Source organism: Arachis ipaensis, chromosome B2, assembly GCF_059453495.1.
Source record: "Arachis ipaensis isolate K30076 ecotype BB chromosome B2, ASM5945349v1, whole genome shotgun sequence".
In the NCBI taxonomy this organism is placed as follows: Eukaryota; Viridiplantae; Streptophyta; class Magnoliopsida; order Fabales; family Fabaceae; genus Arachis; species Arachis ipaensis.
Window position 1 is genome coordinate 99,794,731 of NC_142437.1, and position 25,959 is coordinate 99,820,689.

General features: G+C 32.4%; 1 protein-coding gene across 1 annotated transcript; it reads left to right on the forward strand.

Moving 5' to 3' along the window:
• The first annotated feature begins 635 nt into the window (after positions 1-635).
• LOC107627514 (2-isopropylmalate synthase 1, chloroplastic-like) lies at positions 636-25,187 on the forward strand. Its single transcript, XM_088506008.1, has 13 exons — positions 636-860; positions 1,770-2,038; positions 3,021-3,234; positions 8,256-8,336; positions 8,603-8,695; positions 8,790-8,880; positions 17,973-18,072; positions 19,772-19,805; positions 23,322-23,396; positions 24,023-24,106; positions 24,281-24,418; positions 24,770-24,852; positions 25,076-25,187. The coding sequence occupies exons 1-13, from the start codon at positions 636-638 to the stop codon at positions 25,185-25,187; spliced, it is 1,599 nt and encodes a 532-aa protein (XP_088362134.1).
• Positions 25,188-25,959: the final 772 nt, after the last annotated feature.

The window sequence follows — 25,959 nt, forward strand, 5'->3', positions numbered from 1 at the left end:
TAAAAGTGCGTCGTCGTTGGGAAATGGATAGAAAATTTACAGAGGAAAAATCCGTCGGTAACTGGTAAAAATCCGTCTGTAATTTTCTGACGGAAAAAAAATCCATCGGTAAATAATTTCCGACGAGGCTTTTACAGAGAGACAAAATCCGTCGGTAACCAAAAATCCGTCTGTAATAAAGACTAAATCTGTCTATAAATCTGTCTGTATTAATCCATTTTCTAATTGTGATCAAAATAATATTTATTTTATTAAAATTAATTTTATATAAAATTAGTCAACCATAAATCATATTATAACAAATTCACTTCTACTTAAAATTAATTCTATAAAATTAAATATATTTAAACTTCACTTTGGTAAATACCAATCAAAACAAACACTTATTAAAACATCATTGAACATTAAAAACAAAATTATAACACGTAACTCAGCCAAATATCTTCATAAATTATATTAGCACGCGAAGCACGTATTCGTAAGAGCAGCTATCAGCTCTTGCTGCCCACATATATATATACATGATATGTTTGTGTGTATTTGATTTCATTCATTCTTGAAGAAAAATAGTAAAATACACAATCATGGCATGCATATCTTTTTCTTCTGAAACGGGAAACAATAGTGGTAATCAAATGCGCCCACACTACAAACCCAATCACATTCCTGATCCTAATTATGTCCGCATCCTCGACACCACCCTCCGTGACGGCGAACAGTCCCCCGGCGCCGCTATGACTCCCCATCAGAAGCTCAACATCGCCCGCCAGCTTGCGAAGCTTGGCGTGGACGTTATTGAAGCAGGGTTTCCCTGTTCGTCCAAGGATGACTTTGCTGCCGTAAAGATGATAGCACAAGAGGTAGGAAATAATTATAAGAAACATCTCCAAGGAACCATTAGTAATTTAGTATTCATTTTTTTCAATTTTTTAATTAATAAATAATAATAATGATAATTTATTATTTAAATTTTAATAAACACAAAACTCTACATTTTAATTCAGTTTTTTCAAACAATTTAAAAAGAATTTAATTTTAACAAAATAAATAAAAAATATTTAATATTTATTATTAGTTTTTTAATGGTTGAATTAATACGGTTAGGTACCGAGACTACTTACGATTTGTCTCTACGAAGATGAGTTGTCATATCAAGTGTCGGATAGGACACTCATCGACGTTCATCTGACACTTCACTTATCAGACATGCGTGTTAATAAAAACTAAAAAATGTTTGGACACACCTAAATACTATCACGGATCTGTGTCCAACCTTATTCTTAACATAAAAATTTAGTTAATTTCATAGATACGCGCTGTATATTATAATGACTGATACGATAACCAATACAGTAAATATTCTATTTTTTTTTATGAAATCATTCATATAATTTCAATTAATAATTTAAATATTTAGAAGAAACAGTTAATTATGACATTATTAATTTATTATACTAAATTTTCAAGTTTTAAAAGATTTAGAAAAATTAAAAAATACTTGTACAATGTTTAAGAAATTTTAGATATATTTTTTATTTTTTCCATATCTTATGAATTACTTTTAATATAAAAGATAGAAAATGTTAAAAAAAATTATATATGAAAGTGCGTGGTATATATGTGCAGGCTTCAGATCCAAATTAAAGGGAACAATATGATTACTTGTTGTCCACCATTATTATTATTTTTTTCGAATTCGTACCTAAAAATGAACAGAAAATTAAAAGAAAATATTCAATATTCATTAGTAATTGTTCAAAAACATGTAGGTAGGAAGCAACGTTGATGATGATGGGTACGTGCCTGTCATCGCCGGTGTTGCGAGATGCAATGAGAAGGACATAGAAATAGTTTGGGAAGCCGTAAAGGGCGCAAAGAGGCCAAGGATCAGCACGTTCATCGCCACTAGCGAGATCCACATGAAGCACAAGCTTAAGAAGACGAAGGAAGAGGTTCTTGATATTGCATGCAGAATGGTCATGTTTGCACGGTCTTTGGGCTGTGATGATGTCCAATTTGTTCCTGAAGATGCTGCCAGGTTTAATTATTATTTTTTATTTTAATTAATTATTTTATTGCTTTTTAAATTATTTATGGTTCTTGTTTCCTGCTTCCGTTCTTGATGCTAAGGTTTCTTTCACCAACTAACAGTGCACCATGTTTTTGTAGCCATATATCCGTTGGATATCATATCAGGATTTATTATCTTGGAAACAAAATGAAGAAAAGTCCAAATAAAAGAAAAAAAACACGTAAATCTAAATAAAAGAAAATGTTGGAAATTCCAGTTCTATACACGTATCTTTTGGGGAAAGAAGGAAAAAAAAAAAGCTATGATCGATGCAGGCACACAAACAATTAGAAAAAGGACATGCTACGAGACATGAGACATACAAATTTTTTATTTTTATAAGATTTATATATATATATATATATATATATATATATATATATATATATATATATATATATATATATAATATAAAATATTTTTAAATAAATTATAAATATATTTTAATATTTTATTAATATTAAAATATAAATTAATTTTATATTATTTTTTTAATTATATAAAAATTTAAAATATTTTTATTTTAATAAATAATAATATAGGCACTAACAATGTTCATTTAAACCGTATACATCTAAATTCTTGTGTTTAGATGCATCTTCTCTTGATAAGTGTTGCTAGGTAGCCAACATTTGCAGTAATTAAGAATTGTTATCTAAATGCATAATTAATTAATAATGGTTGCAACTTTTTTCCATTTTTCAAATATTAGGTTGTGTCCACTGTGCTTTAACCATGCCCCCTTCTGGAAATTGTAGGTGCAAGTATTTGTTATTTGCTGTAGAAGATTTCTTCACTCTTCTCTCAACATTATTACTACCACCTAACTTTGAAGAAGATTAATAAAAATTAATAAAAGGCGGTGGACATAACAAATTGGGTATTATTGAAGTGAATTTTCTTTTAGATATTTTAATATGAATTATTAATTCAATTGTTATGTAATCAGATCAGAGAAGGAGTTCCTTTATGAAATTCTTGGAGAAGTTATAAAAGCTGGAGCAACAACTATTGACATACCTGACACCGTTGGTATAGCAATGCCATGGGAATTTGGAAAATTAATTGCAGATATAAAAACTAATACTCATGGAATTGAAAATGTTGTTATTGTAACACATTGTCACAATGATCTTGGACTAGCTGTTGCTAACACAATAATGGTAATAACCATGCATATATAACAAATATTAATCTAGTTAGTTTTAAATAAGTTTTTGACTTTTCAAAATTTTTGTATATATTGATATTACAAAATAAATAAATAAAAAGTCTATTTTAGGTAATTTTGGAAATGTTGTCGTATTTTAATGTAAAAAATATGGTTTTCAAAATTCAACATACTTCTTTCTTTTTTTTTTTTAAATTAGGAGTGATACTTAAACTCGAGATCAAGTAAGGATGCAAAACTATGCCATTTGAACTATAACTCGTTGACAAATTTAACATACTTACATCCTTTCCAAATATATAAACAAATGATTTAAGTCCAAATTAATTAGTATTTGTAAAACTCTTCTTATACTTTTTTGTGTGTGTCTAAACATGGAAAGAAACAAAATAAACACTATCCTATATCCGAGCAAATGATTTGCTGGAGATCAACACAAGGCTCAGACCAAATAACATGATTAGAGTTACTCTTGGCACCATATCTAGTCATCCAATTCGCAACTCTATTTGCTTCTCAGGACACCCACTCAACGTGAACAAGCCAAGGACGAGATAAAAGCTCATGAATCTTGTGAACCAAATTTGTTACTTCAGATGAATACCCACATGTAAGCTCATGCATGATGGGCAGAATGTCAAGGCAATCCATTTCACATATAATATCCCTCAAACCGCAATCCCAAGCTAAAATCATCCCCCTCTAAGCAGCAAATAATTCACATCTGATGATAGACCAGGGGGGAATGCTTCCAGAGCAACCCGAGATCCAATATCCCTTAGAATCTCTAATAATACACCCAAATTCCGCTAAATTTGAATCCAGATACAAGCTTGCATCACAATTGACTTTAAAAATGTTGCCTACCGGTGGTTCCCAACACAGGCAATTTCAGAGAGACCTAAAGGCATTGTTTCGATTCTTGTAAACTTGTAAGTATTTGGCGGTAATTCTGGCCAAGGCAACAACCTTGTGGTCTGTCTAAGGGTTGTCAGTATTGAGTATGTCATTGCACTTATGTCTCCATACCCACCAAAGTCCTACACCAAAAGACCCCTCATTATTAGCCAAGGCCTTCTGAAACCACTCTTCAAGACCAGGATACTAGGATCCAACATATGCCAAATTGCCTTTGATCGTTCACAGTCTCTAAGGCAATGCTCCATAGTCTCTTGCGCCTTGTTACATCTCTTATACATATCTGAAGAAGCTAAATGCCGCTTGAATCGAAAGGTCTCAGTTGGTAGAGCATCATGTAAGCCAAGCCACATAGTAAATTTGAACTTCTCCGAAATGTTTGTATTCCACAACCAGTTCCAGTTACTATTGGCATTCCAATTTAATGTTTTCTCTAATAACCATCTATAACCCTCCCTTGCACTATACTTTTTTGTTGCTGCAGGCCACCACTCCCACTGTGGCTCCAACTCAGTCGAACTAGGATATCTCATACTACAAATAAACTGCTTAATCTCATGTGGAATAGGCGTGGTAAGACTATCTACCTCCCAAGACACCCCTTTCCACAAGTCAGCCACTATGATATCTGATTTAAAAATATATACATAAGGAACAAGATTGCAAAGCTTAACAAAATGAGTCCACTCATCATACCAAACTAATTTGTGGACATCTCCAATATTCCAATGAATCCCTTCCTTGAGATGCTCATAGGCACTAACAATGTTTTTCCAGGTAGCCGATGAAGAATTTCTACTGTTTTCGTTCATACCAGATTGATTCCTGAGATATTTATGCTTCAGAACCTGCACCCACAACTTCTCACTATTATTTAGACAATCCCATACCAACTTTTTAAGAAGTACCACGTTAGCACAGGAAGTATCCCTAATACCCAATCCTCCTGCCCTTTTAGGAGTTATGGCGACCTCCCACCTAACCAGAGGCAGCCCTTTGCCGGTCGCTTGGCCTTTCCACAAGAACTGTCTCATCAAAGAATCAATTTTATTACATGCATACTTCCAAAGAAGAGAAATTTGCATTTTATAAACCAGGATAGAGGCCATAACCGATTTAACAAGACAAAGCCTCCCTGCTTTATTCAGCAAGCATCCTTTCCAACTGGAGAGCTTCTTCGAAATTTTTTCAATAACCTCCTGAGCCATCTTCCTGGAAGCTCTGGCATGACCAATGTTGATTCCCAGGTATTTACCCAAACCATTGCAAAACCGGATATTAGAGACCCCTGAGAGAACCTCTTTTCTCCTCTCCGACACCCCCTTGGAACACTGGGCCTTTGACTTATGAAGATTTATCTTCAAACCTGACGCTCTAGAAAACAAGTCCAGGCAATGCATAACCTCTATTACTTGAGCTTTCGATGCCTTACAGAAAAGCAAAAGATCATCTGCAAACATCAAATGAGAGAGTCATGGTCCGTTCCTAGAAACCGCTACCGGGTTCCACAAACCTTGGGAAACTCTATGAGAGATAAAGCAGGCAAGCATTTTCAAACAGAGTACAAATAGATAAGGAGACATGGGATCTCCTTACCTCAACCCTCTCTTTGGATTAAAATTTTGGAGCCTATTCTCATTCCACAAAACTACCAACAAAGAGAAAGTCACACAATTCAATATAAGATTAATGGTAGCCTTTGGAAATCCAAATCGGACCAAAATAGCTTCCAAAAAAAACTCCAGTCTATCCTGTCATAAGCTTTTTCTAGAATCAATCTTGAACGCCATGGTACCTTTTTGAGACTTGGTGTTCCTCATGAAGTGCATAATCTCTTGAGCAATGATAATATTCTCTGTGGTTCCTCTTCCTGGAATGAACCCTCCTTGCAAAGGACCAATGATCTTCGACAGAAAAGGTCTGAACCTGTTAACTAGAACTTTTGTGATAATTTTATAAATTACATTACATAAGCTAATAGGCCGAAACTCCCGTAAGGAAGAGGGAACTTCCACTTTAGGAATTAGAACAACGAGAGTATCGAAAATAGCCGCATTCATTGGCTCACCTTCAAAGGCTCGCTTGACCAGTCCACGCACATCATTGCTAAGAGAGTCTCATAACTCTTTATAGAAAATTGCTTGAAATCCATCTGGCCCTAGGGCTTTAAACGAACTCATGGACATCACAGCTCTTTAAACCTCTTCAGACGTCACTGGTTCCACTAGCTTTTGACAAGCCTCAATACTAAGAGACGGGCAAGGAAAAGGCCCTATAACGTCTAGGTCAATATCCTCCCTTGTAGAAAAGAGTTTTTGAAAGAGAGAATTTGCCGTCATTTCTAGGGTCGAAGTCTCCGTGGCCCAAGACCCATCCTCCAAAAACAACCCATGAATTTTGTTCCTCTTTCTGCTGATAACCGTCTGCAGATGAAAATTTTTTGTATTTCTGTCTCCACATCTCACCCATTGTTCTTTAGATTTTTGATACCACAACAGCTCTTCTTGAAGAAGGACAACATTCAGTTCCTGATGCAAAACTAGCTCTTTGATCCTAAGCTGTTGATCCTCCCAACTCTCCAGAGTAATCTAAACGTCATTCAAAAACCTCTCCAACTCCCTTTTTTTAACAAAAATATTGCCAAAATCCTTTTTATTGAAGTGAGTTGCATCTTTTTGAACCTCTAACAAACATTTGACCACATCCGGAGCTCCTTTATTCCAACCTGTATGAACAACATTCCTAAAAAGAGGATGAGTCATCCATGCAGCCTGGAATCTGAACGGACGATGGCCTTTGGTAGCCCTCTCTGTCATTTTGCACCTAGTGAACAACGGGCAATGATCAGAGTGAAGGCGCGCTAGCACCTCAGTATAAGCCTCCGGAAACATTAGTCGCCAGTCCTGGTTGATGACTGTTCTATCAAGCTTCTTAGCCACCTGCACCCCACCTTTCACCTTCCTGTACCAAGTGAATCTTCTCCCAATAGCCCCCATATCAAACAACGCACAATCCTCCAATGTTTTCGCAAATTGTTCTGCTTTGGCAAGTCTAAACTGCCTCCCTCTAACTTCACTCTGCAACAGAACATCATTAAAGTCCCCTAACACAATCCAAGGTCCTTCCAAGGTCCGTGGATTATATTAGCAACCCTTATCAAGTCACCCCACAGTTTTTTACGTCGATGTATATGCGGATTAGCATACACCGCACTGCATTAACTAGAAGTATTGCCCATAGTGATTTCAAAACTGATACATTGATCAACTACATCCAATACTCTCACAGAAATATTTGAATTAGAACATAGAACCCAGATACCCCCACTATGGCCATTAGCCTCAACAATACCAACACCCTGGTAACCTAGATTATTCCAAAAAGATTTCATCCTCTAGAAAAGGAATATGAGTTTCAAACAGAATGAAAAAAGTAGGATGAAATTTATTCACTAACTCCTTACTATGAACTCGGGCCAATTTATTAGAGGCCCCTCTAATATTCCAAAATAGAAAGCTTAAATTTAAATAATCCATAAAACAATTGTATTGTAAAAAGGACCAACCTTAGTCGAAGTCCCTAACAAGATGATGACGATCCACCATCATATCCCCCTGAGACTAGCTTGTCCTTATCCAGTTGTTGCCCGGTTTGTCTGTGTCCCTCCACTGACAACCCTTCTAATTCGCTGATTTGTTGCTTGCTGGTGTCGCCAAGTCAGTCCGGAGTCGACGGCAAATTTTGCAAAGAAAAAGGGCGCAACCTCTTATGTCCGTTTTTGATAGTGGCAGTGAAAATCGGCACCGCAATGGAGACAGCTTTGCTCTTCACCCCTTGCTATTTGGAAGAAGCCATGCATGCTTGAGATCCGCCAATCCACCCGGTCTTCACTCTCTAAAACCACTCACTCGCATAGCCACTACATGACTATAATAAAAGATGTTGACGATAAATGCTAAACAAGATAAAAAAAAAAAGAGGACTAAATACTTTTTTAAAATAAATTATTTTAAAGATTAAAAGTTTATTTAATCCATTTAATTACTTAGATAATAAAAATACAATTTTAATTTATATAGAATTAACCTATTTCAGGGTGCACGTGCTGGTGCAAGACAATTGGAAGTAACAATGAATGGAATTGGAGAAAGGGCTGGTAATGCTGCACTAGAAGAGGTGTGTATTACAATTGTGTGAAAAAAATTTACAATGCATCCATTAATTAGTAAACATGATATATTATTCAAAGTAAAATCTAACATATATATATATATATATATATATATATATATATATATTGAGAAATTTTTTAGATGTACATAGTTATTTCTTAATCAAATACCAGAGAGAATATCATAGCAATGTTAAATTTGTAACATTATCTTATCTCATAGCTAATATGCATTCAGTAACTAATTTATTTATCAATTTATTTTTGTAAGGTTGTGATGGCCTTAAAATGCAGCGGACTTGATGTCTTTGATGGTTTATATACAACAATCAACACAGAGCATATATTAAATACAAGCAAGATGGTTTTAAATCTCAAACTAATGTTTAAATTTTGCTAATTTTCTGACTCTTTTATATTTAAATTGAGTTTTTTTACGATACAATCTTTGTTTGTAGGTTGAAGAGTACACCAATATGCATTTACAACCACACAAGGCTCTTGTAGGTGCTAATGCGTTTATTCATGAAAGTGGTATTCATCAGGTTAGTATGATGATGTTAAATATATGGCCAAATTACACTCTAATCTCTTAGGTATAGTGAAGTTTAGTTCAAATCTTTTTTATTTTTTTTAGAACATATATTGGTCTTTCATAAAAAATATTATTATATTCAATATATTTATATTTTATAAAAATTTAATATTAAATATTTCTGAAAAAGATGAATTTATTTTAAAACAAATTTAGGTAGAAAGATCAATGTACTTTACATGAATATAAATAGATGACGACAAATTTTGCTAGACCTATATATAAAAAGGACTACTATAATTAATTAACCCTAAAAGAATTATTGAAATTTATAACTCAGACTATGAATTTAGCATTGTCTATGCTTAGAATACTTCGATTTATTTCACTAGCTAGACATAAAAAAATTTATTTTAATATTTCAAGATCAAAATTTGATGACAAAAGAAAAGTTATAATGTTGTTTCAAAAACTCCATTTTTTTTCTTTTTATACTCCATTAACAAAGTATTTTTATATTTATTTTTCTGACATGAAATATATAATACAATCATCAAGCTTTTTATTTCTAATTTGGATTTTATCCCATATATTGTGTCACGACCCAAAATGAGCTATGACTGGCGCTCAGGAAAATAATCCTATAGCAAGCCTAACATAGTCAAATATAAGTTCAATAAGCAAGTACAAATATTTTACAAGTTCTAAAATAAATAGTTATATATTTTTAACAAAAAATTAAAATAACTAAGAATGGTTGGTCCTGCCTGTGACATATGGAGCATATACTTCTAGGAATTCGACAAAGAATAGGTACTCATTGCAGACCGTTACTCTTGAATAGAAAGTCTCACACAGTCAAATATTTGTTCCTGAAAAATATTTTTAGAAAAATGGGGTGAGTTTTGCAACTCAGTGACCAGATAATACATCTATAATCAACATGAGACTATACAAACATTATCATTAAAGTAATTTTAATTAGAAAATAATAGTTGATAATAATAAGTGAATCAATAAGGGAGTTCTCATACAGAAATCAAATCAAAAGTCCACACTTGGGCGGCTCCACCTCTATGGGTAGCCCTTTCCTCTTGTGTGTCCTAACAGAATAACAGATCTAACGTGTGGCCTACACGTTAGGCTAGCAACACCCCTGCTAGCTGGAGTCTGAGTTAGATGCATCTAAGTTAACGTCATAACCGCCGTTAACTACGGTTTTCTAATACGAGCCTCCCAAACCAATTCAAAATATATAATTTCAAATACAACAAATATTTGATCTTTCAAATATATAAGGTATCGAATCGAATCGAATCGAATCAAATCAAATCAAATCAGATAATACTTTTTCATCAGAAATCTTTTCTCAATCATACTTTTTCAACCATAAGAGATTTCAAATATATTTCACAATTTTTAGAGTGAGTATCAACAAATACTTCAATGCTTCAAAAACAAATATTCAAATAAAATCAAACATTTTAGAATAATGCAAAACTTCATCAAACATATATATAGTCTCATGTATAGTTCCAAAAGTATAAACTTCATAAAAATGAGTTATTTAATTCTAATAAATCAATTATTTTAATCAATTCAAAACCGTTCAAAGCAAATATAGCTATAATTCAAAGATCATAATATATATATATATCAAAATAATTGTAGATGCACAATCAAACAATCATAAATGTAAAGCCTACTCACAACGTAGTCCCTAGGGACCGAAGATACCAAACCCAGAGTGCCAAATTCAAGGTAAGGAGGATTGAAGTGGAATCGAATGAATGAGCGTAGAATTTGAACCGGAGTAGCGACAAGATAGAGCTGGCTATAGTTCTCGATTGTTAAAACTATAATCCAAACGCGCCGACGGAACCTTTCCTCTCAACCCGAAATTGCGGCAGCCACAACCTCAGCTCCAAATCACTTTCTCAGCAACTACAACGACTCGGACTTAAGGGAAACAAGTAGCGGCAGCACCGGTGGTGGTTCCGGCAACAACAGCGCCATACCCATTGACCAGAAACCCCGACAGCGGCGGCGGCAGAAGAACGGCGACCTCAATGTGACTTTCCAGCGGCCAGAGGTGCAGTGGCTCTTGCGGCAGCAGCGAGCCACTCCAGCAACCCCTTGTGCAAGCTCTCTTCCTCCGGCAGCGACCCAGACGGCGACGACTCTCCACGGACGGCGGCGGGCCTTCGGCGGCGGTGCAGCTCCAGTGACGACGGTGCATGGCGGGACAGCGTTCCTCTCTTCCTCGAGCTCTCCCTCTCATTGGCGCTCAAGGACGACGGCGAGGGTGGCTTCAATGGCGGCGGTTGCAGCTCGCGATGACAGAGACACTCCTCCGCGACGGCGCAGTTGGCAACGATGGGCATGAACGGCAGCAGCGACCTCCCTCTCTTCTCCGCGTCAGTGTAAGTGCGTGTGTGTGGGGATGAGCGACGGCGTGAGGGTGAGCGAGGGGAGTGCGTCCGTGAGTGTGTGTTTCTACAAAGAGGGTGTGGGAGGAGCGGGGGTGGGAGCTCGACGGCTAGTGAGGGACTGAGGGTTGAGAGAGTGTTTTTGTGTGATTAGGGTTAGGGAAAAAGTAAAGGAAGAGTGGCCCACAAATTTTTTTTTTTTGAGCTATTACATTCTTCCCTCCTTTAGAAATTCGGTCCCCGAATTTCAACTTACTATTATATTTCTTCTTCGGCAGTACAAGTCACATCTATTTCGTACAACTAGACCCTGATGCAAGAAATGATGCATTTAGGAATAAGGAAAGAAAACAACATTGAGACAACCTTATCCGAAAGAAGTATAACCACATCATGACACCATAAGTTTAATAATTTGCACAAATAGATAGCAAGAACAAGGCTAAAAATCAAGCTATCTGAGCAAAGTTGCAGGAAAGAACTTAAGCACATTAACTATACAATATTATATCCAGATACAAATTGAACCCAATGCATAACGAAAAACATTTTGCAGATATTATGCAACGATCAAATGCTGTACATTTTCTTAATATTCACATATACAATGTAGCAAAAGGAATCGATATGAAGCACCATCAATCACAAAGAACATATTGCATAATTAGAATGATATGAAAAATTTCAAAAGCACACTACAAACACTAATTGGAGTCCAAATAACATAGCCAAAAGTGTAAAACATATAGAGTAACACAAATTCCAACAATACACCCAAAATATAAAGCAATAATTAAAAAGCACAGTCATATGAGATTCCAAGAGTTCGAGTTCAATTATGTGGTGGATAAGGATGAGAAAAAAGAGAGGCAAGGTGAAGAATTAAGCATAATGTACATGGCCAGAATTCCAGATTTAGAGACAAACATAACCACCACATCAAACCAAGCATGCAAGATATAGCCAACAAAACATTTTCAAATCATATTATGCATATTAACCTTAAATGTCAAGTGATAAGAGGTAGGAAGGTTAAACAGAAGGAAGGAATTTAATCGATCTACAAGGCTCTTTAAGGGCATTGTGAAAGCATCATATTAGTATGAATAGTTCCGCTTACTCAAACATAGCATTGGCCCTAGCCATCCTTTAGGTTAGCAATCGACAATCCCAAATAATAAACTAACAAATGTGCTACATATACACCAATTGATAAACAAACAAAATGCCATTAGTTGGGAAACAATACCACCAATCTAGCAAAGTTTTGAATTTCATTACTCAACCACCATTACAATGCAGCGCACTCAAGGAGTAATAGAACCACGGATTTAGTGAAGCTCAAGAATATCGACAGGCGACAACATATTTCAATTAATTGCAATCCTGAGCAACTTGAAACCAGCAAAGTGATGTCTCAAGAAAGTCATACAACATAGGATCAGTTAAGCAGCAGACTAATGAATCAATGTGACTACCTCAAAAATTCGATCATGTTAAGAACTTTGCAAGCCTATATATCTTTGGAAGAAAAATGGTTGATACAACAATTTAAAATAAATTGTACTTAGATCATGATGTGCAAATTTAAAGAATAATAGTACAACTGATAATCAAACCCTTAACGTATGAAGAAATGTCAACCTAAGATGTGGGCTATGAACTAAGGCAAAATACTAGTAGTAAAACAGTCGATTTTCAGAATTTCTAACAGACAATATTCAAAATACACTGTGATTGTTACCAAGGAAAAATTTGGCCAAAAAGGAACAACTTAACACAAAACCCTCAGTGCAGAGACTCTTTAATCAATTAAAATCCTTATTAGGCAAACAAGGTAGGATCCGCGACATAGTTAGATAATCAACAAAACCATGGGGTAATAGAAACTATTGATTCTGCAAATGAAACAAAATCAGAAAAAGAAAGAAAAACCTTTTTTTTTGAGACCATCAGTAAGAAGGAGTAACTTAATACAAAGCCAGCTACTAAATATCACCAAAATTCAAAACTACATAACAAAAACAACAATCCTATTAGCCAAGATAATCCAGCCAAAAGTACAAAACTAATTTCTCTCACTGCCTTTCACTATTAAAACAAATGAATCAAAGCTCAACAGGATGTAAAAGGACAAGCTGATAAATTTATTACACTCGAGCACATAATCTGCAATCACACAATTACCAGAAGCATATAAAGCATCTGCACCCAATAAGCGATGATAGATCTGAATCAAACATCCATTTGCAACTCAATTCATTTCACAACCATCACTTGAGAAAATTATATAGTAACAAAAATAGTTTATTGACAAAAACATTTATGATGCTTGGCATTACTTAAAAACCAAAGAAATCGTCGGTGTGTCACTACAAAGTAACACAACACACAACTTTCGAAATATGTACAAAAATATAATTGTAACTTTGTAAGGGCAAAGGCCATAGAGGTAAATAAAAAGATGTACCACCACAACTAAAACCATGTGCTAGGAGCATTTTAAGGGGAAAAATGAAGAAACAAGCCAAATCCACAAACAATTTGGGCAGAGCAAAATAAAAATTCATGAGTATAAATAATAGACATAAACAGGTTTTGCATGTACAACAACCATTTAAACTAGAGAAAAGGGAAGAAAAAAAAACATAATTAGACACGGCACGTGAACAAATAAGCTAAACCCATAAATAAAGCAAAGCAAAATGAACATTCATCATAAAATTGTAAAAAATGTGCCACTCTAAAAATAGAAACACGATAATCCTATATATAAGAAACCGTCACATAACACAGATTATATGATAAGCACAATACTTGATAGTTTTGACATGTTAAAAATTAATTAGGTTTTTTTTAAAAAAAAAAAAACAATGTAGAAAAAAAGAAAAATAAACAAGGCAAGGTCATTAAACATTTTTTTTATTGAGAATGTGAATGCAATACTAAACATTTTTACATAAATCTTACAGTGCTGACTAGAGTAACTAACTTTTATGTTAAGCATCATATAATGGACCACCAATGAGATAATATTGAGTAAACTTTAGAACAATATGCTGAAAGAGTTGGAACAACTTTTCTAGTCAATAAAATAATTAATTTTGAAGGAAAAAAATTCAGATGCTCAAGTGTGTCACAAAAGTATTGTACAGATCACAAGTTTATCATGACAAACTTCAATTCGAAATTATCAAGTCCTCATCGTATCAAAGAAATCAAAACATTTATTAATCCGTCATATATAACTACAAATCAGGCATATAATCTCCAACAACAACACAAGCAATTAAGAGGGTTTATTACCGCCTTTCAATAGAAATTTTTTTTTTACAAGATAACAACCAAGATTCACCTAGTTACAGTCACATCAGTCACCAATTCAGCAACAAATAATAATATTAACTCCTATACAGCAGCAAAAACCAATAACCTGATGGGTCTCTCAAATAATTAACCAAAATCATTTACTTGTTAATTACTGTAATAATCACTAATCAAATGACATGAATCAGCAAATAAGTATCTAATCAGTGGCTACCACTCATAAGCAAGCTACAATTTATCACATTTAAAATAATCATCAAATGCTTCATAATCACCATGATCAGTCCACAAGCTCAGCAAACAAGCCTATATAATTAGAAATCACATATAATCTAAGAGACGTATTCACTTAATAATATATAAACAAGAAGATTCTACCTGAGTGAAGCTCAAATGTGTTTTTCATACAACCAGTTATACTAAGTATAGAACTTTAGCACTCAATTTGGTTAACATCCAAATGTTAATATCAACTATGGAAATTTCAATGATCTTGGACAAAGACAACTTTCTCAAAGAAACTCATGCTGTGGATTTAGTCTCTTTAAAATCAATTATCTATCATCCGTATTATAGTTAGCAAACTTATTTAACATTTGTTTAACTAGAAACTAAATAAACACACATTTCAAACGGATCATAACAATTAAAGATCGAACAGAACCTAAAACAATATAATGATTTAATGTCTTAAAGTAGATGAAAGCGAGGCTAAATATCAATTCATATTATGTACCATTACTCAAAACATTCTATTTCGATGAAAAAATTTCACAAACTTTAAATTTATTAGAGAATAAGTCGAGATTGAGTACAAAGGGAAGGAAACGAGTCGCAAGAAGCGGCAGGAAAGGAAAAGAGTAGCAAGAAGCGGCTGGAAAGGAAAAGAGTGGCAAGAAACGGCAGAGGTCATATGTTACAACCAGATGACAACAACGACATAAAGGACAAGAATGACAATCCTATAGGCCTCTGATAGTGCCACAATTCGTACAAATAGGCGCACTTCTATTTATACAATTGTGATCCTACCATAGGACACTTGCTCCATATTACACAGATTAAACCTAAGCTCTGATACCACTCTGTCACGACCCAAAATGAGCCATGACTGGCGCTCAGGAAAATAATCCTATAGCAAGCCTAACATAGTCAAATATAAGTTCAATAAGCAAGTACAAATATTTTACAAGTTCTAAAATAAATAGTTATATATTTTTAACAAAAAATTAAAATAACTAAGAATGGTTGGTCCTGCCTGTGACATATGGAGCATATACTTCTAGGAATTCGACAAAGAATAGGTACTCATTGCAGACCGTTACTCTTGAATAGAAAGTCTCACACAGTCAAATATTTGTTCCTGAAAAATATTTTTAGAAAAATGGGGTGAGTTTTGCAACTCAGTGACCAGACAATACATCTATAATCAACATGAGACTATACAAACATTATCATTAAAGTAATTTTAATTAGAAAATAATAGTTGATAATAATAAGTGAATCAATAAGGGAGCTCTCATACAGAAATCAAATCAAAAGTCCACACTTGGGCGGCTCCACCTCTATGGGTAGCCCTTTCCTCTTGTGTGTCCTAACAGAATAACAGATCTAACGTGTGGCCTACACGTTAGGCTAGCAACACCCCTGCTAGCTGGAGTCTGAGTTAGATGCATCTAAGTTAACGTCATAACCGCCGTTAACTACGGTTTTCTAATACGAGCCTCCCAAACCAATTCAAAACATATAATTTCAAATACAACAAATATTTGATCTTTCAAATATATAAGGTATCGAATCGAATCAAATCGAATCAAATCAAATCAAATCAGATAATACTTTTTCATCAGAAATCTTTTCTCAATCATACTTTTTCAACCATAAGAGATTTCAAATATATTTCACAATTTTTAGAGTGAGTATCAACAAATACTTCAATGCTTCAAAAACAAATATTCAAATAAAATCAAACATTTTAGAATAATGCAAAACTTCATCAAAAATATATATAGTCTCATGTATAGTTCCAAAAGTATAAACTTCATAAAAATGAGTTATTTAATTCTAATAAATCAATTATTTTAATCAATTCAAAACTGTTCAAAGCAAATATAGCTATAATTCAAAGATCATAATATATATATATCAAAATAATTGTAGATGCACAATCAAACAATCATAAATGTAAAGCCTACTCACAACGTAGTCCCTAGGGACCGAAGATACCAAACCCAGAGTGCCAAATTCAAGGTAAGGAGGATTGAAGTGGAATGGAACGAATGAGCATAGAATTTGAACCGGAGTAGCGACAAGATAGAGCTGGCTATAGTTCTCGATTGTTAAAACTATAATCCAAACGCGCCGACGGAACCTTTCCTCTCAACCCGAAATTGCGGCAGCCACAACCTCAGCTCCAAATCACTTTCTCAGCAACTACAACGACTCGGACTTAAGGAAAACAAGTAGCGGCAGCACCGGTGGTGGTTCCGGCAACAACAGCACCATACCCATTGACTAGAAACCCCGACAGCGGCGGCGGCAGAAGAAGGGTGACCTCAATGTGACTTTCCAGCGGCCAGAGGTGCAGTGGCTCTTGCGGCAGCAGCGAGCCACTCCAGCAACCCCTTGTGCAAGCTCTCTTCCTCCGGCAGCGACCTAGACGGCGACGACTCTCCACGGACGGCGGCGGGCCTTCGGCGGCGGTGCAGCTCCAGTGACGACGGTGCATGGCGGGACAGCGTTCCTCTCTTCCTCGAGCTCTCCCTCTCACTGGCGCTCAAGGACGACGGCGAGGGTGGCTTCAATGGCGGCGGTTGCAGCTCGCGACGACAGAGACACTCCTCCGCGACGGCGCAGTTGGCAACGATGGGCATGAACGGCAGCAGCGACCTCCCTCTCTTCTCCGCATCAGTGTAAGTGCGTGTGTGTGGGGATGAGCGACGGCGTAAGGGTGAGCGAGGGGAGTGCGTCTGTGAGTGTGTGTTTCTACGAAGAGGGTGTGGGAGGAGCGGGGGTGGGAGCTCGACGGCTAGTGAGGGACTGAGGGTTGAGAGAGTGTTTTTGTGTGATTAGGGTTAGGAAAAAAGTAAAGGAAGAGTGGCCCACAATTTTTTTTTTTTGAGCTATTACATATTGTTTATTTTTGAAACCAATAATAACACGTATATACACCACAAACATAAAAAAATTAAAATAATATGTTTAAATAACATTTTTGCTTTATTCAATCACGTAATATTCTTTTCCTATTCTTTTTTCCTAGCGTGTTTTTAAAGTGCACACAATAAAGTAGACTTTTTTTTTCCTTTTAATGCCATTTTGTTTTTCTGTCTTTATTTTTTGTTTATAAGGATGGATGTTAAAACATAAAGCTACATATGAAATAATACTTTCGGAGTCTATTGGGCTGGAAAGATCCAATGAAATTGGCATTGTATTGGGAAAATTTAGGTATGTTATGTGAAAAAAAAAAAAAGAACACTTTGCTATGTTATAGATCATAGATGCATATAAGTCATGCATAAAAAAAATGCATATAAGTGATATTATATATATTAATTCTTTTTAAACAGGATGGTTCGTTTATGCTTATGGGTGTGATTTGATAGTTATCTTTTGTGATCTTTATCATTTACAAAATATACCAATGTCAGTATCAATTGAATGTTGTCAAGGTTAGATAAGGCATTTGCTTTATATGTCAATTAGTATGCCGTGGTTGTATGATTAGATGATTGTTAATTGTTGGATTATGTTGTGGTGATATATTAATAAAATAGGCTGGTGCGTGATTAAAAGTTAATTAGTTGAGAGAATCAATTATGATAGCTGGCATGTTGATACTAGTTAATTAGAAGGAATAATGGTTAAATTAACCGAACTATTTAGTTAGCTTTAACTGTAGTCAATAGTTTGCATAATTTTAATTGAGATTAATCATAATAACAAATCTATTTTTTGATTTATCACAAGTTAACTTTGCAATTTTTTTTCTACCTAAAACTAGATTCTACATCATTGTAGAATTTCAAATCAATAGTCATAAGCAATGTTATAAAAATCAGATTGGATCGACCAATTCGATAAAAAAATTAGTAAACTGAATCTTTATTCAGTCTGGTCAAGTAATATGACCGTTTAAAAATAAAAACCGGTGAAAATTGGTCAAAATCGATAGAAACCGATAAAAACTTAGTCCAACTAAACCGCTTTAGAAAAAATTGTTGAAGATCTGACTTGAATTTGAATCTTTCTTGTTCTTGCGTGTTCTCCTTGTCACTAAGTTATGTTATTTTTTTTATTATTTTATATGCTAATTATTAATTATATAGTAAAAACATACAATAATTTTGTTAATATTATTTTAATTTTATATTCACTTATATTTAAATAATTATATTTTTTATTTTTTATAATTATTAATATAAATATTATTAAACATATATAAATAAAAATATCAAATATTTTTATTAATTACAATATCATTATTCTTTTTATGATTATATGATCTTTTTTAAATATTATTTTTTTAATAAAAACAATATAATAAATATAAACTAATTAGTTAGTTATTGAAATAAAAAATAGTTATTTTAGTATGAAAATAAAATTAAAAAATCTTTATTATGAAAAAATACTAGAATTTTATATACTTATTTAATGATAACTGAATTATAACTTGTTGATTATAATTTGTTAAAACTTGATTGTTTTTAAAATATTAATGAAGATATCTATTTTAAATTTTAATATTAGACTTTTGACTATTTTTTATTTTTTATTTACGTAGAACCGATTCTATCGGTTCAACCAATAACTTATCGGTTGAATCAATAAACTAATAAATCATAAAACAATTCACTGTGAAAACATTCAAGTTGTGTTTGGAAAAAAGATTGAAACTGAGAGATAGAGATTGAGAGACAGAGACTAAATTAAGTCTTTGTATTATGTTTAGTGTAAAATATAATGGATTAATGAGTTAAGTTTCAATATCATGTTTGATTTAAGATAAATATGGAGACTGAAGGGTACAATTACACTCTCATCATTATAATTATTACAATCCATATGGATTTAATTTTGATAGTGGTGAATTTCATTGTTCATATTTTAATATTGCTATTTTCCCACTTAATGATGCACGTAGTGGACGACAAGGCTTAATGAAGCGTCTTGAAGAGGTATATTACTCTCTCTCTCTCTTTCTCTCTCTCCCTCCTCTCTTTATTTTTACTTAAATAAATGAATAAAAAACAAAAATTACTAATTAACTTACCCAACATGAACTCAAAACACATATGTTCTATTTCTTTATTTATATAAATTGTGATAGAATGGTGTGTGATAGCATTTGCTATAAATCGTGGTTTCCTATCAAAATTTACGTTTTAGAATTTTAAACCCATGTGCACATAAATTATGTCAAGATGTTGATAATGCATAGAAACTAATTGTGAATCGTAACAAATTGTAGCGATTTACATTAAAATAGGAAAGCACACTAGCTTATGACAATTTCATGCATTTGGAATGTCCAGGACCTTAGCACAATTTAAGTCCACACAACTAGAATAGGCTATGATGATACACCATCGTGAAGAACGAGGGAGGATGAGATATCATGATACTCTGAGGAGGAGACAACAGCAGTATAAGAACAGAAAAGGCAAAGAACTGTAGAGTAAGGAGGATTTGGGTTGAAAAGTGAGGATAAGTTTGGTAGATCTTGAGGTGGATATATATTACTTGAATGTTGTGCATATTGTTAGATAGATGATGAACATGTTAGTTCCTATTTTTCTCTATGATAACATTATTAATTGATGAAATTAATTTAATTTTATTAGTGAAGTAATATAATGAATATTCGTGTATTGAAATTTTGTTAGAAAATTATGAGATTAAAAATTTGTTAGGAGTTTAATTTGATATTTTTGTTGTTATATATGCATGATACCATATTTCTTAATGATTTTTTTAGGGTGTTAAGGATATTTGCATTGCCTTTAAGTAACAAAACAAAAATATCATATATCATTGATAGCTAATTTATTATTTTTTAGAGTAAAGTATCATTTTTGTCCCCAACGTTTGGGGTAAGTCTCAAAGTTATCCCTAACGTTTCAATCGTCCTATTTAAGTCCTTAACGTTTCAAAATTGACTCAATGTTGTCCTACCGTTAGGGATCCGTTAACAGAATTGACCGCAGGACAAAATTAAGACGATTTTGAAATGTTAGGGACTTAAATAGGACATAAATGTTAGGGACAAAAATGATACATAAAAATAAATTTTTAATTTTATCTTTCAATAATATTAGTTTTTTACTGTACATAGTATTCAATTATTTTTTAATTACATCTAAATAAATTACACTTAATCACATTACTTTCATTTTAAATAATTTTATTTTTTTATAATTTTAAAAAATTTTGATACATTAGAGACAAAAGGTATAATTTATATTTTAGTGTATATATATTATTTTTTTTTTGCAAGTTTATATACTAGTTATTCTACAAATATTTTATGATAACTAAAAATCTTTAAAAGTAAAATTATAAAAAAATTAATTTATTTAAAATGAAAGTAATATGATTAAGTGTAATTTACTTAGATGTGAATAAAAAATAATTGAATACTACGTATAATAAAAAATTGATGTTATTGAAGGATAAAATTAAAATTTATTTTTATGTATCATTTTTGTCCCCAAAGTTTTCGTCCTATTTAAGTCCCTAACGTTTCAAAATCGTCTCAATTTTGTCCCGCCGTCAATTCTGTTAACGGATCCCTAATGGCAGGACAACATTGAGTCAGTTTTGAAACATTAAGGACTTAAATAGGACGATTGAAACGTTAGGGACAACTTTAGGACTTACTTGAAACGTTAGGGACAAAAACGATACTTTACTCTATTTTTTATTATTGACGGCTAACTTATTTTAAATATATGTGTGTTTAATTGAATTTTCTTCAAGATATAAAATGTGTTGTTACTTTAATGCAATTCCAAAATATTTTACTATTTAAAAAAAGTAGAATCTAAAGCTACTGATGAAAATCAATTTTTGATTTATTTATGAAAGTAGATTTTTGTCTTTATTTAGTTAAATGGAAAATACTAGAAATTAATATTTCATTTTATTTTATCTTATTTGTCCTAATATGTTAATTTCTTTGATTTTTTTTTACCAAATAATTAAGAGTATAAAACTATTTCGAGACAACAAAAGATGATCATACAAGACCTTATACTGTCTTATGTTTAAAATTGATACGTCGCTTATTCGTGCATTTGTTGAAGGTGAAAACTCGAAGCTTATACCTTCCACATACTATTCGAAGAGTGCATATTTACCTTACAGGATATTGCATACTAATTCAACCTTCTAATAAATGACTTTGTGGTAAGCAAAAGTTTAAGTGGCTTTGAGTAGTTGATGGTAAGAAAAAATCATCTCGGACTTAGATTTTTCAAGAATTATTTGGCAAACTTTTCTGGCTTAGTTTTATTGATGAGTATACTATCTTATATAAGTGGTTTCAGAACAAGTTTATGGTTATACCGTCAAATACAAGAGAGGAAATTGTTGTTAGATGGGGAATAATGCAGTGGATTAATTTGTGATTTGCTATTATTTTGGTTACTTGGAGAATTAGAAGTCAGAAACTCTTTGAAGATAAACAAACACAAAATAATGAAACTTAGGAGGAAATCATTTACCATTGGAAGGAATGGGAGAGGTGCAAACAACCAAGTTTGGGGGGTAAAAATTGTAAAAGAAAAGCTGAAAAATGTAAGAATGGGTCAAGGAGAAAAGAAAAAAAAATCATTAGTGGTTATGTGCGGAATTCATCCATGACAAGAAAGTTATGATCAAAGACTAATATAGTCATTTTTAGATTTATTTGCTATATGGCATGAACATTAGGAAAAAAGATTTGACAAGGTGTTGTATTTGAATTAGTGATTTTTCTTTTACCTTCAATGGAATATCTTTAGTGGTGGAATGGTATACCTGGAAAGTTCCTTTCTTCTGATCACTTTTTGAATAACCCTCAGCAAGCCAAAGTAACTGCAGATGCTCCTATTCAAGATTAGGTTACTACACTAGTCAGAGATCAAGGTTTAGATGTCGTGCTAGATAAACGTCGTTAGACAGCTTATACCCACATTGTTCGCTGCGCTATGCAGCGTAGTTATAGGTGGGTGAAGGATGAGTTAAGGTTTGGTAAAGATGATGATGTGGATGGGGGAAGCGATGGACGACATGATATCATTTTTTATGTATCACAAGCTAATTTATGTGTTAAAGGTTTGTCCCATTTGTTCAAAAATATAACAAGCTGGTGTGCTTTTCGCTTCATCCAAATCAATGCAACCTGTCACAATTTATGTGTTTCGACACACCATCAACATATCATGGCACAATTTATGTACATACAAGTGTCAAATTTTGAAATGTAAATTGCGACAGGATACTCTGATTTACATATGCTATTACACACTATCCTATAACGATTTATATAAATAAAGAAAATGACATATGCGTATTTAATGTTGTTTTGAGAAAAACTAGTGATTTTGGTTTTTAATTAATTAAATTAATTTAAAAAAATACACACACAAAGTTAATGACATTAATTTTGTCCTCTTTATATTTTATGGGTTAAATATCTCTTCTTATTTCAGCTTGGTTATCGCCTTAAAAACAATGAAGTTGATACTATCTTTTGGAAATTTAAAGCAGTGGCCGACAAGAAAAAGGTAAATAACAATAAGTACGTATTTAACATTTTAATAATTTTAAGTTTGATTATTACTATAATGTATAATTAGATTCAACTTGCACTTATGACAAAATTAACATTTTAAGCATGCTATTCATTTTATATTTACTTCAAACTCTAATAGAATAAAATAAATATGGTTTACCATATATAAACAAAACTAATGGTACAAGAGAGAGAATAAAGATTGAGAGTGTATTCATGTGTCAAATGTAATGTATTATTATTATTATTATTATCATATTTTTACTAGTTTTGTAAAGTTAAGAAAAATGTAGTCAAACTACATTAGAAAAGTAATATTGCTTTTGGTTAAATAATAGTTTAATTATTTGAAAAATATTGATACAAACTAATTTGCTTATTAAATTATGAAGGATATTATTGTACATATATAATAATATGATTTCAAGAGTGAAATATGTAATCATTGTAAGAGATCCATAAAGCTACTACACTCCATTTTAATTCACATTTGATCTTTTTGTAACATTAAGCACTAAGTTTAACCTAATATATAAAAAAACATTACATATGAGATTTTAGCGTATTAAATAAGTTTCATTTTTCTTATTACCTAATTATAATATTTGGTTTATTAAGAGAGTGACTGATGCTGACCTTAGAGAATTGATGTCAAATGAACTTACTCAAGTGGAATCTATTTGGAAACTTGGTGACATTCAGGTAACTTTGATATATATATATATATATATATATATATATATATATATATATATATATATATATATATATATATATATATATATATGATATCTTTTTATTTGATTTAAGGGTTTAACTTCACAAGATAGAACAAATTAGTTTATATTAAAATGTGTCAATATATGTACTATGTAGGTGACTTGTGGAACTTTAAGTCTTTCAACAGCAACTATTAGACTTAATAATATTGTTGATGGAAGCACACATGTTGCTTGTTCCGTTGGTTCAGGGTCAATATATTCTGTTTTCAAAGCAGTGAATCTCATTGTGAAGGTTTGAAACAATGCTCAAATTAATATTTTATCATTATTATAGCAAAAATTGTAGAAATGGTTCATTTTTATTTGGTGTGTTTGAGATATGATGAGATTTTGGTAAAAAATAGATAGATGGAAAAAGCATGGCGTAACTATATTTTTTAAGTCCATTTTACTTATATATTAGCCTGAGAATATCGATTAAAATAACTTATATAATTTTATAGACCTATATTAGACTTATCATCATTGCCTAAGTTTAGGTTTATCAAATATTAAAAAGATAACAAATACCCAATAAATAATCTAAGAAACTTATGCGGTGATTCTTAGTTTGTGTAAGTAATAAAAAGATCCATTAGTATAGTTGGCACATATATATTGTGCTATAAGTCTAGAGTACGAAGACACATATTTATTAGCTGAAGAAAAAGTTCAACCAACCTTTAGGTAAATTATTATATGGTAAACTCAAAAGTTTATTGCTTTAATTTGTCTAATATGGTATTTATAATAATTAGCAATCAACTATTACACACATACACACACACATATTTGTATATTCTTTTTTTGTTTTTTTGCATAACATACAACGTAATTATAATTATGATTATAATTGCAATTTAAAGCATGAACATTAATAATGTTTTTGTTTTGATTATGTTATATATAGTGGAATTGGAGCAGGAACAGATGTCGTTGTCTCCAGCATTGCGGCCTATATTGAAGCCCTGAACAAGATGTTGGATTCCAAGAAATATTTTTTATATAATAATGTTTACTAAAATAATAATTACAATTTCTCCATTTGAGAATAAAGATACTGAGGTCATATTTTAAACTTTTATTCCTTTGAACTTATCATGTATGTATCGATAATGTGTGTGTACTTAAGCTCCAAAAATATAAAAGAAAACTACAAAATAGTGTGTAATCATAATACATCTTGTATGTTATATCTGGTTGTGTTAATGTATGAAGAAATAAAAACTAAAAAAAGATATATTAATAACTGTTCATTGGTACATCTTTTTAACTCTTAATTGTTGTTATATTGTCTTTACTTTAATTGAATATATAATATATCATTTATCATATCATATATATTGTATCATGTTCTTTTAGAACAAAATCTCCCTTTATATTTTACGGGTCACTCAAGGTACTTTTGTTTTGGATATCTAAGAACATCTACTGGAGGCGTTTAACATCCCAGATCTACCAAACATTGAACATTTATTGCTCCTGATCCTTACGAAACCTGAAATGTGATTGCAACATACAACAACAATTAGCAGAGTTTTTATTACTTTATATAAAGGTTTCAATTACTAAATATTATAAAGTTATAAATAAATACATCTTATCGTAAATTGGTCCTACCAGAAGTCACAGATAAGACACAGGACTTGGGTAAATTTCAAAAGAAACATTAATAGTGGTTTTTATAACCACCCCAACAATACACTATAAATTTTCAAATTTCATCTTATTTCAAGTTTTCAAATTTTATACATTATTACTTTAAAATATTTAATTAAACAAATATAAAATAAT

Coding starts and splice junctions, on each gene's coding strand:
- LOC107627514 (XM_088506008.1), top strand. CDS start 636: ATGCGCCCACACTACAAACCCAATCACATTCCTGATCCTAATTATGTC. Junction 861..1,769: donor TAAAGATGATAGCACAAGAG/GTAGGAAATAAT, acceptor AAAAACATGTAG/GTAGGAAGCAACGTTGATGA. Junction 8,696..8,789: donor TATTAAATACAAGCAAGATG/GTTTTAAATCTC, acceptor CTTTGTTTGTAG/GTTGAAGAGTACACCAATAT.